This window comes from Mus caroli, chromosome 9, assembly GCF_900094665.2.
Source record: "Mus caroli chromosome 9, CAROLI_EIJ_v1.1, whole genome shotgun sequence".
Taxonomy (NCBI): Eukaryota; Metazoa; Chordata; class Mammalia; order Rodentia; family Muridae; genus Mus; species Mus caroli.
In genome coordinates this window covers 51,453,356-51,470,700 of record NC_034578.1, presented here as the reverse complement: position 1 = coordinate 51,470,700, position 17,345 = coordinate 51,453,356, and the positions used below count along the sequence as shown (strand labels likewise).

General features: G+C 49.1%; 1 protein-coding gene across 1 annotated transcript; it reads right to left on the bottom strand.

The window, feature by feature from the left end:
- Positions 1–315: 315 nt before the first annotated feature.
- On the bottom strand, positions 316–16,217 carry Dnaja4 (DnaJ heat shock protein family (Hsp40) member A4). Its single transcript, XM_021172901.2, has 8 exons — positions 15,712–16,217; positions 15,265–15,403; positions 8,874–9,054; positions 6,560–6,664; positions 5,684–5,911; positions 4,517–4,747; positions 2,268–2,368; positions 316–2,179 (listed from the first exon to the last, which is right to left on the bottom strand). The coding sequence occupies exons 1-8, from the start codon at positions 16,176–16,178 to the stop codon at positions 1,964–1,966; spliced, it is 1,668 nt and encodes a 555-aa protein (XP_021028560.1). The 5' UTR covers positions 16,179–16,217; the 3' UTR covers positions 316–1,963.
- Between the last annotated feature and the right edge of the window lie 1,128 nt (positions 16,218–17,345).

Below are 17,345 nucleotides of genomic sequence, written 5' to 3'. Positions count from 1 at the left end.
TTTCCCACCTCCCTTGCTCACTCCCCTGTAGCTACACTGTCCTTTTCCCCTGGCCTCAGTGTCTCTTCCTCAGACAGGTCTACACCCTCACAGTTCAGAGGCTCTGCAGATGGCAGCGTCTCAGAGTCCTTGTTCCCCGTCCCCTTCGGCTCTTCCCCACTACTCCAGCTCTCTACTGTCGTTCACTCCAATTGGATCACTGCATTCATCCCAAGTCAGAGCTCCCCAAGAGAAAGCTTATTCTGTCAATCAGTGTGAGATAGTCTAGCACGAAACACTGTTAAGTGCTAAGAAAAGAAAAAGCAAAGCCATTTGTCTCATACCAGTTCAATTTTAATTTTAAAGTGGAAAGTGTACAGGTGGGACAGTTAAGCAACACCCTGTAGATTCATAACAAAGAGCTGAGTCTAGTTTTGTCCTACACAAGCTAAGTAGTAGCTCTCCAACCATGATTTATTTGTAAGTCACAGCACAGAAACACCACCCTGGAGTTGTGGTCCATTTATTGACTGGAGGAGCAGTTTTAAGTCTGTCATGGCCTGCGGTCAAAGCGAGCACTGTACTTGGAAACGCATGCGTCGCTAGCCAGCAGTGTCACACAGGAGCCTGCTCCTGCCAGCTGGCTTACCTGACCAGCCATAGGTCTCATTTGCCCTTTGACCGCCCCCAGGAGAGGTTCCTGGTCTGTGTCAAAGTCTGGTACCATAAAAACCAAGTAAGGGTGGATTTGACAGGTTTATCCCAGCAGCTTAAAAAGCAGGGTATTTAACTTCATTTGTAGAAAAGAAGGGAGTGGTTACGGCTAGAGGCTGAGGTAGCCTTTATTTAAAGTGCAGTCTACTTGCCAGGAATAAAGTAGTAACTAGAAAACTAGAACGTGTTCCCAAGCAGCTGTCATTGCCAGCCAACTAGAACCTGGTTGGGCCAGTTCTCACCACACTTCACAAGCAGAAAGCCCTTTGCAGTATGGCTGTACAGTGAGAACAACGGGCCTTTAGGAAGGAGGAAATACTGAGGGGTCTGCGCCATTGCACACCCTTAAGACGTTAAGCTGGTGTGCTGGGAACTAAGCCACCAGCACTCCCCTTTGGTTGTTTCTGCAGCTGGTCAGGGCTGCCAGGGATACATATGAAGGGCTTAGCTTTCCTTAGGGAAAGAAAGCACTTTGGTGGGACAACACTGCAAAGGTCGTCAGTAGATGATCATTAAGAGCACAAAGAACAAGGTATGGGGTTACAGGCAAATGGCTTTATTGGCTTATCATTTAAAATGGGCTTGTCATCACAAGGCTTGGGAAGTTCAGGAAACTTCCAAAAGAGATGTTCAAACAACCCCCTTTCTAACCAGTCAAGGGGAAAGAACAGTATGACCTAGACTGTCTCTGCAGCTTTTGAGTCCAGCCTACTCAGTATGAACCAGGCATGCTGGGCCTACTGCAAGCCATATGTGGGCTTTTTCTATCTAAGAGTTCTAGAGTCTAGATTCAGAAATGTTACTAGCAGACCTGAGCTCATACCCTTGGTGACTCTGCCAAGGGAGGAAGGGGAGAAAAACCACAGACTAGAGATGGGCCAGACACCCACCTTCTGGGCCTTTGTTAGGGGCCAAGAGTGGTCCTCTGGGCCTACTGTGGGAATGAACCATGGCGAAGCCACTAAGAAGCACAAAAGGTCAGTGTGGTACTGGCATCTCCAAAATAAGTCCTGAAAGTACAAATGAAACAGATTCCATATGCAGACTAGAGGGGATTGAACTTATAACATTTAAATATAAATCAAGCTATAACTTAAGTTACAACTAGAAGAGAAACAAGAAAACCCAAGAGATACTCAGCAGTGGAGACTGCTGAACACATACACGGGACACCCCAAACGTGAGGCTATTAAAGCGATGCCATTTTCATTGTGCCAAGTTTACATTCATCATGTACTAGAGTCCAACCAGGCCAGGCCACACCGCACCATCATGCCGTCTGGCACTGCACGCCAGCTCGGGGTCCTTCATCATCTTCCTCATAGGCCTCCCTGTGCTGGCGCCAGCTCTGCTCGTTGGGATTGAACTCCTTCAACTCCACCTGATCCATGTCATCTGTGATCCTCACCTTCTGCCGAGGGGGAAGCAGGGCCTCCAGCTGAGGAAGCCTCTCCTGAGAGAGCCACTGTTTTTCAGGGAAGACTACCTGCAGAGGAGAGTAGAGGGAGTGGGCTTTCTTTGCTTTCTGCCAAGGTGGCAGACAGTATGTCTCATGAGAGTCGAGATGCACTTACTAAAAACTGTATGATCATCATCCCCTTCTCCAGAGGGGCTTTGTAGATGGGCATTCCCTCGTTGCGGATACACTTCAGGTCCCCATGCTTTATCACCTCACCTGCCACAAAGAAGGTTCATTTATGAAACAGGAAGATGAGGGGAGCCTGGAAAGGTTAACCTCCCTCTAAGGAGAGCTAGGGTTGGGCTCTAGTGGCCTTGCAGTGATGGGCAGAGGATGGAGTCCTATCCCTGTCAGGCATTAAGCAGGGGCTGGGGCAGGAGACTGGCCCTGGCCCACATCAGGAAGCAGCAAGCACACTGAGACCTCTGCCATACTGGAGAACCTGGCTTCCAGTGGGGCCAGTGTGTGCCTGTCTCTTCTGGGGATTATGGATGTCACTAGCACAAACAAGATGACTGCTGCTCACAGCTGCAGGCAGAGCTTAGAAAGGGATTCACAGGAGCCTCCCAGTTACTCCTCCCACCCTGCCAATCAGCTTCCTGAGGCTGGGCATCCCAGGTGGGTGCTAGGTGACACTTGCTCCACTTAAACTGGTGCATTAGGATGCCCCCTGGACCACATGCTCTGCCTTGTCTGTATTGGCAAGATCTCGAAAGGCATCTTGGGAAATTCGTACCTGGGGCACTTAAGACTCTCCTCCAAGGCTTAAAAGGGTTATTTCTTGCTAGGCTTGGAAGAGATTAGGGACAAAATAAAATCTGGAAAATACTCCCTTCAGTCGTGAAAATGGACAAAGTCTGGGCTGCTGTAGCTCACTAGTCCAGAAGCTGTCAAGTATGTATAAGCATGTGTTCAGTCTGCAGCCCCACAGAACATGAAGATGTAGACAGGACAGAAGAAACAGGACCGACTCAGTTCCTCCCCAGGGGAACAACACACTATACACAGAGTGAAATTTCTTTCACAGAAACTTTTCAAGTCCATCAGGAGTTTTAAACATTCAGTATGCCAATGAACTCTATCCAGGGGCCATTCCTCATGGATGCCGGGGGCTGGTGCTGGGATGACTGCTCAGCTGACAGGCCGCACGCATGCACGCTCACCCACCAGATACTAGGAAGGAATCTGAGCAGGTTTTCTGGATGCCCTGCCTTTTCCCCTACCTGAGCAGGAGTGGGTTTCTAAGGGTTTCTTTTCTGTCCCTCAGGGGCCTCTTCCTCATGCGCCCCACTTCTGTCCTTAACTCCCAGCTTCCCCAAGGCTGGGGTCAGGGAAGGTAGCAAGGGCTCCCCCTGCAACAGGCCCCACCCAGGGAACCCTGCCAGGATGACCTGCCCTCATTATCCACCCTTAGCCGAGGATGGGCTTTTCCAAAGAAGTCATACAAATGCTGCCACTCCTGGCTCTCACAAAGGCTACGATCTGGGATATGAGGACGTTTGGGGACTAAGACACACCACCAGGCCCAGTTCTGTCCATAACAGGTGACCTAAGGCCTTGTGTGAAGTGCAATCCTTCAACTTTGTGCCTCAAGTGACAGGAAGGACTGGGTACCTGGGGCACTGTGGAGTGGAGCCTAAAGAGAGGCAGCTCTGACGTTAGAACGTGACAGAGCACATCTCAGTGCATGGTTTGACCTTCATAAGTACCTGATCTTGACTAAGTACACACAAGCACATGCACATGGGGTAAAACAGTGGCAAATCTCACATTTGGTGGATTTTGTATATCATCTCTACAAACTTTTGTAAGCTTGACATACGTTTTTCTGAGACAGTCTCTTTCTTACGCCGTTTTGTAAGTCTGACCGGCTTGCTCAAGCTCCTCAGACTGTGATTACAGACGCATACTAGCATACCTGGTTCATATGGTGCTGGGGACTGAACCTACAACTTCGTGAGTGCTAAGCAAACAGACTACCAACTAAGCTACATCTCCAACGCACATACCCCTACACACACCCCATCTCCACTGAAATCACATCTAGCTTTATAGACCAGGGTGGCTTCAATCTTGCAAATCCCTGGTTTCAGCCAACTGTAAGAGATTACATTTAGGGCTGATGAGATGGCGTGGCAATTAAGGATAGGCATGAACCCATGTCAGGTGGCCTGTGACTCCAGCTGCAGGAAGAGCCTCTGGCCTCCAAGGGTGCATTTACACAAGCGCACACACCCACACAGGGACACATCTTTAAAAGAATAAGATGATGTCATTATTCAGAGTGTCCTGCTGAGACCATGCAAGCCAGCCACGATGCACAGCCTGTTAGCAGAACACTCGGAACACGGAAGTGGCGCTTACCTGACTTAGATGAAATGACAAGGACTCGATCATCCAGCGTTTTTATTGTCTTCTTGAAGCCACAAAGAGCTTCAGAGAGCTGAATTTTCATTTTCATGATCAGATCCTGGCCTCGTCTCTGAAAGACACTATGATCCTTCTGATCAAGCACAATTATCACATCGCCAGGGTCCAGCTCAGGCTCCTGATCTCCTTCTCCATGAAACAGTATCTTTTGCCCATCCTTCATACCTATGGAACATCACCCTTCTGATTAGCCGCTTCACAGCCAGAGCTCAGAGCTTCTGAAGGGACAGAAATGGGGGGGGGGTCTTAACTCATTACCCCTCCCAGCCTCCCATGGGCACGGTGTCGGAGGAATAGCTGGGATAATTACCAAGCAAAGCTTTAATTCCAACACAGGCCCTGGATCAACAGTCATGAGGGAGAAGGAAATAAGAGCCCATATCCAATCTCATCACATTCCTCTGCCCCTCAGTGCTGGGTGCCACACCTAGGGCACACACCGTGAGGCCATCACCCACTTCCTGGTCCACGTGGGACATGGCTCTATGGCTTAAAGGGGGGACTTGTAGAAATGCCTGATCTTTTTAAGATGTTGATTTACAGACACAAGGTAAAGGCACTATCTGAGGAAGTCTTTTCTCAGGTGACTGTTTGGGTTGTGGTCTCAACTGATGTATGACATATTTGTTGGACCAGAAAGTCAAAGAACTGGGAAAACAGAAAGGACAGAAATGGGCCTTAAGATGACAGCACCAGAGAAAACAGCAAGGAAAGGCACTGCATCTGGGAGACTTTGGATCAGCCTAGGGCAGGCAGGGAGTAGGGGGCTGGCATACAGGTGCAAAAACCTCAAAAGCTAAGGCAGCCATGAACAATAAAAGCCACTGGGGAAAATACTTCATAAGATTCCCAAGGGATGCATTGAAAAGCACATGTAAGGGCAGCCGAACAGACTCAAGGGTCAAGACTTTTTAGAGCGTCAGGAAAACCTCTAAGAGTTTTTCTGTGACCTCATTGGCTTCCTCAGGCCAGGTCATAGGAAGATGACCTGAGAAGGGACACTGTGCAGCATTTATCTTGTAAGCATGCTGCCACACAAAGCCACACCCCTGACCCCTAACCCCACGTGCGCCATGATTAGCAGGGTGGGCCCCTCCTCACCTTTCTCCACGTGCACCTCGATAATCTTCTTCTCTCGGGTAACCTTGGCACCGCTGCAGTTCTCACAGCGGTCCTTGGGGTTGATGCGCTCGCCCTGGCCCTTGCACTCGATGCACACAGTCTGAATCTGCTGTACCATGCCCGGCCCAATCTGCTGGATGTGGACCTGCATCCCCCGCCCCTTGCACAGGGGGCACTTCTCCACAGACCCCTTTTTCCCACCGATGCCTGTGGAGGTGGGAGACAAGCAGAAGAGCTGTGTTCCTCTCAGCAGGGAGCTACCTCTCCCACTGGGCACTGTGCTTAGCATCCTATACTTATTAAAACAGAGAATAGTCAAGTAGATCATAGCCAGGTGTTAACATCTAATCCAAGGTGCTAACACTCATGCCACAGGTGCACAACAGCCTGGGACTGTAGGGAACCACAGGACAGAAGCCTTGTCAGTGCAGGTCACCATAGCCATCAGTGTGACAACATGGATCGTAGGGTCACCAAATTTTACTTTTCTTGAAAATTCAAATTTTACACATTAAGTAAGGGCTTACTGGGACACTGGCACGTTCACTCATGTAATGGCAGAACAAAGTCACAGATGTCTGTTGTCACCTGCTATAGGAAAACCCTGCCAACCCCTACATTAGGAGAACTGTGTCCAGATATTGAAACTTTTAGAATGAATGCCAACATACTGAATAGATGTCCGGCCCAGAAAAAATAAAAACATTTAGACTAACAGATGTGGCTTCAGGGTTTCCTGCTTACAGATCCCACTTGACTCCCACACTTGACAAGGTGAGTTCTTTTTCTCTGAGCTAGGAAACAAGCAGAAGCAAGGATCTGAGCTCTGAGAGGCATTCTGATATTAGTTCTTACCTTCACATTTCTCACAAATTACATTTTTCTGGAGGGCCAGTTTCTTAGTGATTCCATTATATAAGTCTTCCAGAGTTACTGACAGCTGGTGGACAACATTCTTGCCTGCCGAGGGACAAAGAGCCAGTTAGTGGGACTAGCCAGACCACTGCCTTACACTATGTCCCAAGACTCTTCTGGAGGCCGGAACACTAGAGTTGGGTCAGAACCCGCCCTACCCCACAGGAAGCGATGCGTCATTAAACCAACCTATCCTACTAGACCCTGCCAAGATGGAGAGCTAAGTCCTGGCTATCCAGTCATTTAGAGAACTCAACAAAAAGACCGTCTATTTTCTTTTTCTGAGGACAAGGAGAAAGAGAAATAGATCAGTTAAGTTCCTCCACAGGCCACAACCCTTTCCTCCGAGATGAAGGATGACAGTCTCCAGCCACTTCACTGGAATTCTTGCTTGGGCACCGAGCCTTGTACTTAGTTAGCAAGCTCTTCTGTAGTATACAGCCAGGCAGGAGTGCTTTTCTCTGATCAAATCTCCTATCTGCATTCAGAATGGAGGGAAGAGTTGGCCCTCAGGATGCAGTCTGGCTGCGCTGGCACTATGCCTATTCCCAGGGACCAGCACAGCAGCACTTCCCTGTTCCCCAGATGTGCTAGCAGTCACTGAGACAAGGTGTCCTGGTTTTTGGCTGTCAGCTTTGAAAGATGACTCAGTTAAGGGTGTGAAGCTTTTCATTTCAGAATTGTTAAGAGAACTGGGCAAGCGACTACCCAGAGTTTTAATCACGTTTGCACCACCGAGCACATGAGCAGGCAGTACACCAGGAGTGGAGAGGGACTTTTTTCTCATAAGCACGTTATAGTTTTCAGCACACCGTGTGCACAGAATGGACAGCCATGCTTTTTAAAGCTCAAAGCCAATTATAATGTGAGAACGAATACATTATCCAGGGGCTCTCAACTGACACACTTCTTAAAACTAATGAGTGCACTTCTCCAGTCTATCAGTGTAGTTAAGCTTGGCTGTCTATATGGTTTTAGGATCCAAAGTGGATTATCTGCAGTAAGCTGGCAGGGGAGGGGCTATCAGCAGAGACAGACAATTCAGCCACACAGCAGCCAGCCCGCAGGCCTGCTGGCAGGTGGTGGTGGTGGTAAAGAAGTGAGGCTGAGGACGGAGCTTCTGGCAGAGTGCATTCCTCTAGCATGGAGCTCGGGGATGTAGAAGCAGGAAAGTTACAGGCTCAAGACCACCCCTCAGCTACACAGGGAATCTGGAGACAGCCTAGGATACATTAACCCCGACACAAAATAGCAGGCGGGGCCAAGAAGAGGGTAAGGGGCACATGAACCCCAGATTATGTGAGTGTGAGTGAATGTGTGTGAGTGTGAGTGAATGTGTGTGAGTGTGTGTGTGTGTGTGTGTGTGAGTGTGTGTATGTGTGTAGTGTCATTTACCTCCTAGGACTAAAGCTGTTAACCAGAATGGATTCTGAGAAGGTCATTCATTTTACAAATATTTTAAAACAGTGGTCAACTTTGTCTCTCAGAACATCTGATGTTGGCTGGGGATGAGGCAACCTGAACATGGCAGTGTCCTGACCAGAATAATGAGAGAGCCTGTAGGCCCTGGCCCAGATTGGGGCCCAAGAGTTGGGTGGGTGGGTGAAGAGGGGAGGGAAGAAGGGCACTCTTGATAGATTTGCTAAGCACTCAAGTGTTGGTTATGCCCCTTTGGACGATTCCGTGCCTGGCCATACGGCAGGGGATGAATGTGACCTTACTCACTTGTTTTGAGACTGGGCACCACTATGCAGCTCAGGCTGGCCTAGAACTCAGTCATACCCCTATTCGGCTCTCCTGGGTGCTAGTATTCCACATGTACCCCAATCCTATCTACAATCCGATCTGCTCCTTTTTATATGGGGCATTGGAAAGGTGTCAGATAATTAAATATACAAGAGATTCCAGCAGCCTGCACACTAATAAAAGTCAAACTAATGAGTCCCAACAGCCACACTTTTTAAAACTACACTCCATCTTGATTCCTGCAACACAGACACTATAAACCTTGCTTACATTTCTTTACAAGCATTTATAGGCTGGAAAGATGGCTCAGAGGGTAAGGGCATGTACTGCCAAGCCTGATGCTGCTCTGAGTTCAATCTATAGATTCTCCATGACAAGAGAGAACCAACTCTTGCAAGTTGTCTTCTAACCTACACATCTATATACACCTATACACACACACACACACACACACACCTACACCCCTGCTCCACAAATGTAAAAAAAAAAAAAATTTAAAAGCATTTACCTCTTCTCTCTCTAGTCATCCGTCCTCCACCACCAAAGAACATATCAAAGATATCCATGGGTGAAGAGAAGCTGGGGCTGCCCGATCCCCCTTCTTTAATTGCCTGTTCTCCACCTTGGTCATAGATGTCTCTTTTCTTAGGATCTGAAAGGACTTCATATGCCTGGGATATAAGCTTAAACTTGAGAGAGAGAGAGAGAGAGAGAGAGATAGATTAAAAATGAGTCCCAGAGAGGTTTACAATGTTTTCCCATAAGCAAGCCTACCTCTAAATGTAATCACAAACCACTACCCCCAGCTGTTAAGCTGTTAAGTCTATATATCTGCTGCCAAAGGATAAACATTATAAGGAACTTTGCTATGGAGATATTTCAAGAACAAAGACATGGAACCCAGCAGATGAAGACCCCAAGGCTTCATCTACAAGGGCTGCAGCCCAGGGCTCCGGGTGTTACCATGGTTTCCAGCTACAGGAACCGCTTTACTAGATTACAGTGTGAAATCTAACCACAGCCCTCTGTGAGTTGACATGCCAGATACTATGTAGCTGTGCTGCCCTCCCAGCTCTGCCTATCCTAGCATCTCCCAGCTCCCTTAAGGCAACACCAGGCTCACCTGTCAACAAATTCTGGTGGTGCTTATTCTCCATCTCTATCTGGAACTCTGACAGATGAAATACCCCACGTGTGGCATGCCTTCCAAAAATTTACCACCAGAATCCAATTGTAAGAAAAGAACTAGAAAACCCACACTGAGAGGGGCATTCCATAAGTCTAGACAGGAAACGTGAGCACAGAGGCTCACCTGATGAGTGATTATGCACAGGTAAAAACAGTTACAAAGCCTGATACTGGAACAAATGGGAAAATGTTTACTGTGTTTCCAATGGAAAGTCATACATTTGCTAACCACTGGGACGTCCTTGTTCCTAGGGAGACCAAACTACAGTGCTTAACTGCACATTCCTCACAAAAGCTCTAGCGACAGGAAACCTGTGACCACATATCCTTAATTGTTGTGGTTCAGTGGAGGATATTTCTTCTCAGCACACTCTTATGTCTATGGACCTATCTAAAATAAGACAAACTACTAAAACCTCTATCTTGTGCTACCCAGGAACCTCCTCACTCCTGCTTTTAGCCTGTTCTGCACCAAGCCTGTGAATTGTGACCCACCTGAGCCACCATTCTTGCTGTCACCTACAATCCAACTCTGCCCTCCTCGTCTCTTTGGCCCCCAGTATTTGTGTTTTGGAAAAGTCTCACTTTGTAGCATTGTCTAGATGGCCAAGAACTTACTATGTCATCTAGGTTGACTTCAAACTCACAACCATCCTCCTGCCTCCATCTTCTAAATTCCTGATCTCAATCTCCCTCTAGTCTGCAGTCTCCTTGCTGTTTCTGAACACTGTAACTCATGTGCCCCAGGGCTCCCTGTGGCAAACACAGGTCTTCAAGCTTCTGCTCAAAGCCTCCTTTCCCAGGGAGCCTAAACCCCTTGTGCCCAGCTTTCAACCTGCAAGCCCACCCACGCGTCTCCCAGTCCCTTTCAAGGGCACTGCTTTCTGCCATGCTGTTGTGATTCACGCTATTGCCCACTGCAAGACAAGCCCCGTGAAGATGGGATGCCAGCTTGGAATACCAAGGGTGTCTTTGAGCCTACGACTGTGTCTGCTTTGTGGACAACACTTGGCAACTATCTGTTAAATGAACAGCTCAGTTCTGCAAGTCCAGATAAGAATAAATGAGGTTGGCCCTTGGCCCTCCCAAGGCTAATCTTTACTCGGAAAAACAGAAGTGTAAACTATCCTGCATGACTTCTTAGAACCTACGGGGGAAAATAAAGGACACAAAGACGCAGATACAGAAACTGACAGAGATGTTAAGTCACCCTGTGTTCCACAGATTCCTGACCAAGACCTAATAAGCAGGAGCAACAAATAAGGCGTCGGCCAAACAAACAAACAAACAAAACCCAACCAGGATTAAAAAGTTGTAATTAAGCCTTTTATTTATGTGTGTGTATGTGGGCATATGCCCATGTGCATGTAGGCACAGTAGAGGCCAGAAGAGGACATATGTATCCCTGGTACTGGAGTGACAGGGTATGAGCCGCCTGACACAGATGCCAGAAACTGAACTTTGGTCCTCTGTAAGAGCAGTAAGTGTTCTTGGCCTCTGAGGCATCTCTGCAGCCCCCAGGAGTGAGTATGAAAAACTCTTCATGGGGCGGGGAAGATGACTCAGGAGATACAAGTTCCTGCCGTGCTGACTTAAGTTCAGAGCCCCAGAACACACGAAAAAGCTTATGTGGTACGAGCTTTTGTAAAATACAGTGTGGGAGGAGGAGAGACAAGAGGTGTTGCCTGGAAGCTCTAGGGCCAACTAGCCTAGAGTACACAGCACAGTAACGGAAACAAAAGATGTCTGGCTTTAAAAACAAGGTAGGAGGCAAGTATTAATTCCAAGAGCTGACTCAGCTCTACATAGATGCCATGGTATGCATGCACCTACCCTCCAACACACGAAAAGCCATCAGCACCATATACACAGCCATTAATATTCTGAGTTAACTCCCAAAATGTTTTTTCAAGGAAGTGAGGACCACACACTACCATTGCCTTTTTCAGTAAAACAAAAACAAAAAACACACCACCCACTGGAGGCCTGGGGGTTAAATACACAGTTTGGAAGGTCAGAAAGGTAAGTAGGCTAGGCTGCCACCAGAGGCTTCTGGGTTCTTTGAAGGTTAATGATGCTCAAGAGGGCCCACTAAAACACTCACCAAACACCCTGGATGCCCCAAAGAGGCTTGGACTTAACAGATGAACTGAAGAATAGAAAAAAAAACTGCCTTGTCACTTGGGTGATTCAATTATAGGCCAGACCTGATGGGACAGGGGCTGGAAACGCTTGTAACAGGTCCTCCTACTTCTGGGGACCTGTTCACTCTGAGGTCTAATTTAGCTCCTTAGAAGACCTCCTTTCCTCCCAGTTGGGATTAGGGTTCTACGATCTTTGCCACAGACCTTTCATGGAAAGACTGTTCAGCTGAGAAATGTCTCTGAGAACCACAGAGCAACCTGGAAAAGTGCTTATGATAAAGTACTAAGAGGGAGGGAAACTCCAGGCACATAGCTCATTCCTGTAATTTCTACACTCAAGGAAGCTGAGGCAGGATGGATTGCCATTAAGTCCACCTGGACTCATGGATACTCTGTAACAAAGCAAAATCAAAAACAAAAGGAAGGGATGATGGAGGGAGGGTGGGTAAGGGCCTGGAGAGACACCAGGTTGGGCTGGACACCCTCCTGATGTCATTTCCTCTGTATTCTGAAACTTCAGTCCTTTTCTTTGAGAGAGCCTCACCAATCCCAGGCTGCCCATGAATTTACTATGAAGCCCAAAATAGCCTTGAACTTCAGATCCACTTGCTTTTATCTCCCAAGTGCTACAATTGCAGGCATGCACCTGGCTTACATGGCACTGGGGACCAAACCCAGGGCACTGTGCATGCTAGTTAAGTACTATACTAACTGAGCTACATCCCCAGCCCATACTCTGAAACTTTCTGCATTGTTACAATCGGCTAAGACTTTTTTCTTTAACATCTGCTACTCAAACTACAATTTATAATGAAGTGGGCCAAAAGACCGAATGCATCTGGATAAATGATCTGCTATCATGACCCCTGACAGAGACTATTCTTGTTGACCTGCCACCCTGAGTCTTGCAGAAAAGCAACTGCAGGTACATCAAGCACAGACTTCATGTAGGGTAGAATGGCTAACAACAAACACAGGCTGCCCACTGCTTAGCAACACAGGACAACAGAGTAGAAAACAAAGACCAACACTGATGGCGTCTCAGCTGTCCCGGGACTCTGTGGAAACAACTCACTCAATCTAGTTTTAAGACATTAATAGTATGTGACAAACTTAGGTGGAAAAAAATACAAATTCCCACCTGTAGCATACATAGTAGTCCACAACTACATACAAATTCTCACAAAGCCCTGGAAAAGCCTTCATGGTGTGCCCGGCACGTTGCAGGATCAGAAGAGAAGCTGTTTGGTGTGTGAATGAATGATCAATAGTTCTCTGGGGAATTCTATAGCAGTTTCCACAAACTGTCCCTGGTGTCCTCGTCCCCTCAGATTTGCAATCCATACCCACCCCAGGTTCCTCTTCACTGTGTCCTCCCCTCCCACTTCTGAGAGTTCTCCTGCTTACACATGGAATTAAAGAGGTCTGTTTCTCCTGACCTTGTTACTCGGCCAGCCAAGAAACATTTTAGCATCTATAGGGCATTGCTAGAATCATTCATGCCCTTAAGTGGAACAGATATCAGACCACTAAGGGTCATCACGATAAGATAAGGTTGAAGGCTAGTTAGGCAGTCGGTGGTCAGGGGTGACCTCTGCCAAGATGGCTTAGTTTAAAAAAAAAAAACTAAAGAAAATGGGTCACCCCTTCATGGAAAGTAGGGAGGGAAGTGTATTTCTGACAGTGGGTACACATTGCCCTCCTCCCAGCCAAGAAAGTGGGACCTGCCACATCTTACTTTATAAAAGAATTAGTAATGTGATACTACCTTGGGTACCTGGCTGGAAATAAATATTAGTTTAAAAGAAGGGCAAATAACCCGCCCAGGCAGGTGTGTAGGTGGTGAGAACTACATACTGTGCGAAGAGGGCAAATATAGTCTGCTCTTAAAGCTTGACCACAGCAAAAGCACTCTCATTTCAGATGGGAAGCAAACCTCTTGGTGACTGTGATGTGACATGAGACCAGAGGGGAACGCTTTCCCCCAAGTTGCCTTCTGACACAGAAGACAAGTGAGAAGCCTCGAGGCTATCCTTAAAGAAGTGTCTGCAGGATGGAGAGATGGAGGGATGGAGAGATGGCTGTTCTTTCAGAGGACCAAGGTTTGATTCCTAGCACCAATACAGTGGTTAACAACCATTCTGTAACTTCAGTTCCAGAGGATTCAACCCCTTCTTCTGGCCTCCAAGGGCACCAGGCAGGCATGTGGTACGCAAAGATATATCCAGGCAAAATACCCATACACACAAAAATATCAAAAAAGGTCAGCGATCTGTAACTGAACTGAGGGAGCACAAGTCTGTGAATCACCAACACAACACAGAAAGCTGGGGACTTTAAAAGCTACAGTAAGCCACCTAAATATAGACCAGAAGGGACACAAATGGGTATAATGGTCTTTACAGGGAGGCATTTTAAACTTGTGACAGCCACATTCGGCACATGTGGCTAAATATAAATATTCTATCATTGCTGCCACAGCCAACCTTCAGCAGTCTGCCTGCTCCAGCTTGGAATTACTAATGCAGACAGGTATTTTAATCCGAGTGTCATTTCCACAGGTCTAAATGCTAGACAGGGTGATCAGTGGCTCCAAAAGTGATCCAGGTGTGACTGCTATGCGCTCCCACCATGGCGCTGGCTCCCCAGATTCATCTGGGGCAGCCAAAGTGGGTTTTTTGTTTGGTTTGCTTGGGGGTTTGTTTTCTTTTCTTAAAAGGCAAGAAGTGAAGAAAGAAACAGAATCGCTAGCTAACTCTCCTTGCAAAACGGCTGGTACTTTGAGTCGCCTATTCAGGTGGGCCATTTCCGCTTTGGGAACAAAATGAAGAATGCCTTATTTCTGTAAACAGGATGGAAAAGGTTCAAATTAGGACACCAGTTGCAGAGCACTTCAGCCTATTATCTGTCAGTACTTATGGTCAACCGTGGGTCATTTGTCACAGGAAACCTGGAGTTCTCACTATAAACAGATGTGTCGGGTTACAGACTTCTGCACCCCTGATTAATAACGACAAAAAAAAAGTGATGATTCCGTGTCTGAAAACTTATCAGGCAGGAGGTGGCCCTCACAGATCATATCCACTCAGTCCCTCTCAAGAGAGACACTGGGTTTGTCTAAGGTACAAGTCAGATCACAGGAACTCATCCCTAGGGCTTATGCAACACGCGGAACAGAAACACAATATTTCGCTGCCGGGGGGTGCCCAACAAGCACATAGCTTCTGTTCACCGGTGCCAGGGTTTCTGGTTTGCCGGCGTCCTCTCTCTCCCACAGGAATGCCAGGGTTACCTCAGAGAGCTGTGCTCCCAGAGGTCAGCACGGATCCCCGTTAGGGTCCTCACAGCCCGGAAGCAGGGGCTGCAGAAACACTTGTAGAGCGAACGAAGGCGCGGATGGCTGCTGGCACTGGCGCCCCGCACCTAGCCTTGCTAGGTGCCCCCGACTGACTGCGCCCCGCGGCCTCCCTCGGGCTGGCGCGGCGCCTGGAGAGAGCCTCTGCGCCGCCTTCAATAATTCACAGCCCGGGTCCTCCCGTGACCCCGACGCCCCGCGGGGCCCCGCACCTTCTCGCCCTCATCCGGGTTCTTGTCCGGGTGGTACTTGAGCGCCAGCTTCCGATAGGCCTTCTTGATCTCCTCCGGGGACGCGCTGGGCTTCACCCCCAGGATGTCATAGTACTGGGTCTCCTTCACCATCTTGTCTCTGCGGAGTGGGGCGGACGAAGCGGGTCAGCGCGTCCCCGACGCCCCCGGCCCGTGCCCCCGACGCCGGCCTGCGCGTCACCGTCTCGGTCGCGGCCGCTTCCCGGGGCTCCGTCCCGAGCGTGAGCCCGGGACCCAGTTGCGCTCCCGGCACCGCCGCACTCGAGCCGCCGGTACCTCCGCCGCCGGCTTTTATTCGGCGCCGGCGGAAGGTTCCGCCAGGAGGCGTGACGCCACATAGGCCCAGAACGTTCGCGGAGGTTCCGGCGGCTCCGGGGCTCGGTCCTCCGGCCGGGCGCGCGCGCTCACCCGTTCTCCTCTGAAGTCTGCTCCTCTGGCTGGCCGTCCGACTCCCCTGAGCTCCAGTTCTGACTGCCGCCACGGGCCATGCTGGGGTGCTCGGGGGTGGGGGGCTTCGGCGTGGAGGTTTCGGGCTTCGTGGTGAAAGTCGTTCGCTGCCGATTGTCACGCCGCCCCGAGGCTGTTCCCTTGCCCTTGCGTGGGTCCGTGGGGTTGGGTCGCTCTGGGATCCGCTGGCCTGCAGGAGGGCCGCGTGTGCGCGAACCCTGGGCAGAGGAGAGCTTGGACTGGGAGGTCAGCCGACGCGCGGACCCCACCCGGCCTCTGCCTCGGGGTGTGGCCCCCTTCTGTTCGGTCACTGCGGGGGTGTGCTCTGGGGTCTGCCTTGGATTGTTGCATTTTGGGGGGTGTTGGAGTGAATGGCTGCCTTCTGTGGTGGCGTCGAGATCCTGCGGTGGCTGGTTCCCCCTAGGCATCTTGAAGGCTGGGTGACCATTAGCCTTTGAAGATGTGAACAGTGGCCTTTAGGTGGCCTGAGTTTGGACACCAGCCTCTCTACTGCCCACAGCTGGAAACCTCATAAGTACCCCAAGGGTGAGGAGTGACGTCTCCCAGCTGTGAGCAGTGATGACGTCTGTCACCAGTGAACAGTGACATTATTTCCAAGTCTTTCAAGGATGGGCAGTGATCTCTCTCTTTTTTTTTTTTTCCAGGAATGGGAATCCCCACCCCCCAACCACCACCCCCCCACACACACACATATCAATGCACAAATGGGCCAAGGCAGAGCCATCGAACCAGTATTGCAGCTCTAACGGGCACTGAAGCCTACAAGACCAGGTGGTCCAATCTTCTACTTCTCTAGGCTGCTTTCAACGGCTGCCACGATTAAGACTACTCAAAACACGTGGGTGTGGACTTGCTGCTGCAGCGCTATCAGAATACTGCAGACCCTTCTGGCCTACTTAGGCTTCTCGTGGTGCAACACTTTATCCAGGAGAGGAAGCCACCCTGGCCAGCTCCCTGGAGTCCACTGACCTGGGTTTTGATCGGGTGGCTGAAGCTCCTCTTTCATGCGCGCAATAGGGATACAAACGACTTAATACCCATGAGAAATTAAGCCAAACCGCTAACTTCTTTTCTGGGGAACATGAGAATCCACTTTCTGGACCTTGCTCCTATAGAACAGTCACTTTTGGGCAGATTCAGGACGGGAGGTCAGGAATTTGTGACTCCATTTTCCTGTGTCTTTCTTTACACGAATCTCTGCGGTCGGGCTTATTTCTCCACTTCTGGGACATGATCACTGTCAAGTGCCCGTCTTTCTCTCAGGACATCTGCAAAGATCAAAGAGAATGATAGCTATAAAGCTCCTGACAAGAACCTGGCTTGCTCATAGGGATCACTTAGAAACATTTTTTTTCTTTTCTTCCCCCCCCCCCCGTTTTGTTGCCTTTGAAATAAGGTCTTGCAACATAGCTTTGACTGCCCTTAAACTTAGGATCCTCCTGCCCCAGGCTCCCAAATGCTGGGATTATAGATGGGAGGCATTGCACTTAGCTCATCTGAAAACTTCTAAAACTCCAGGCTACACCCCAGTTACTACAGAGCTTCCAGGTAGAGTGCAAGCACCCTGTCAAGTG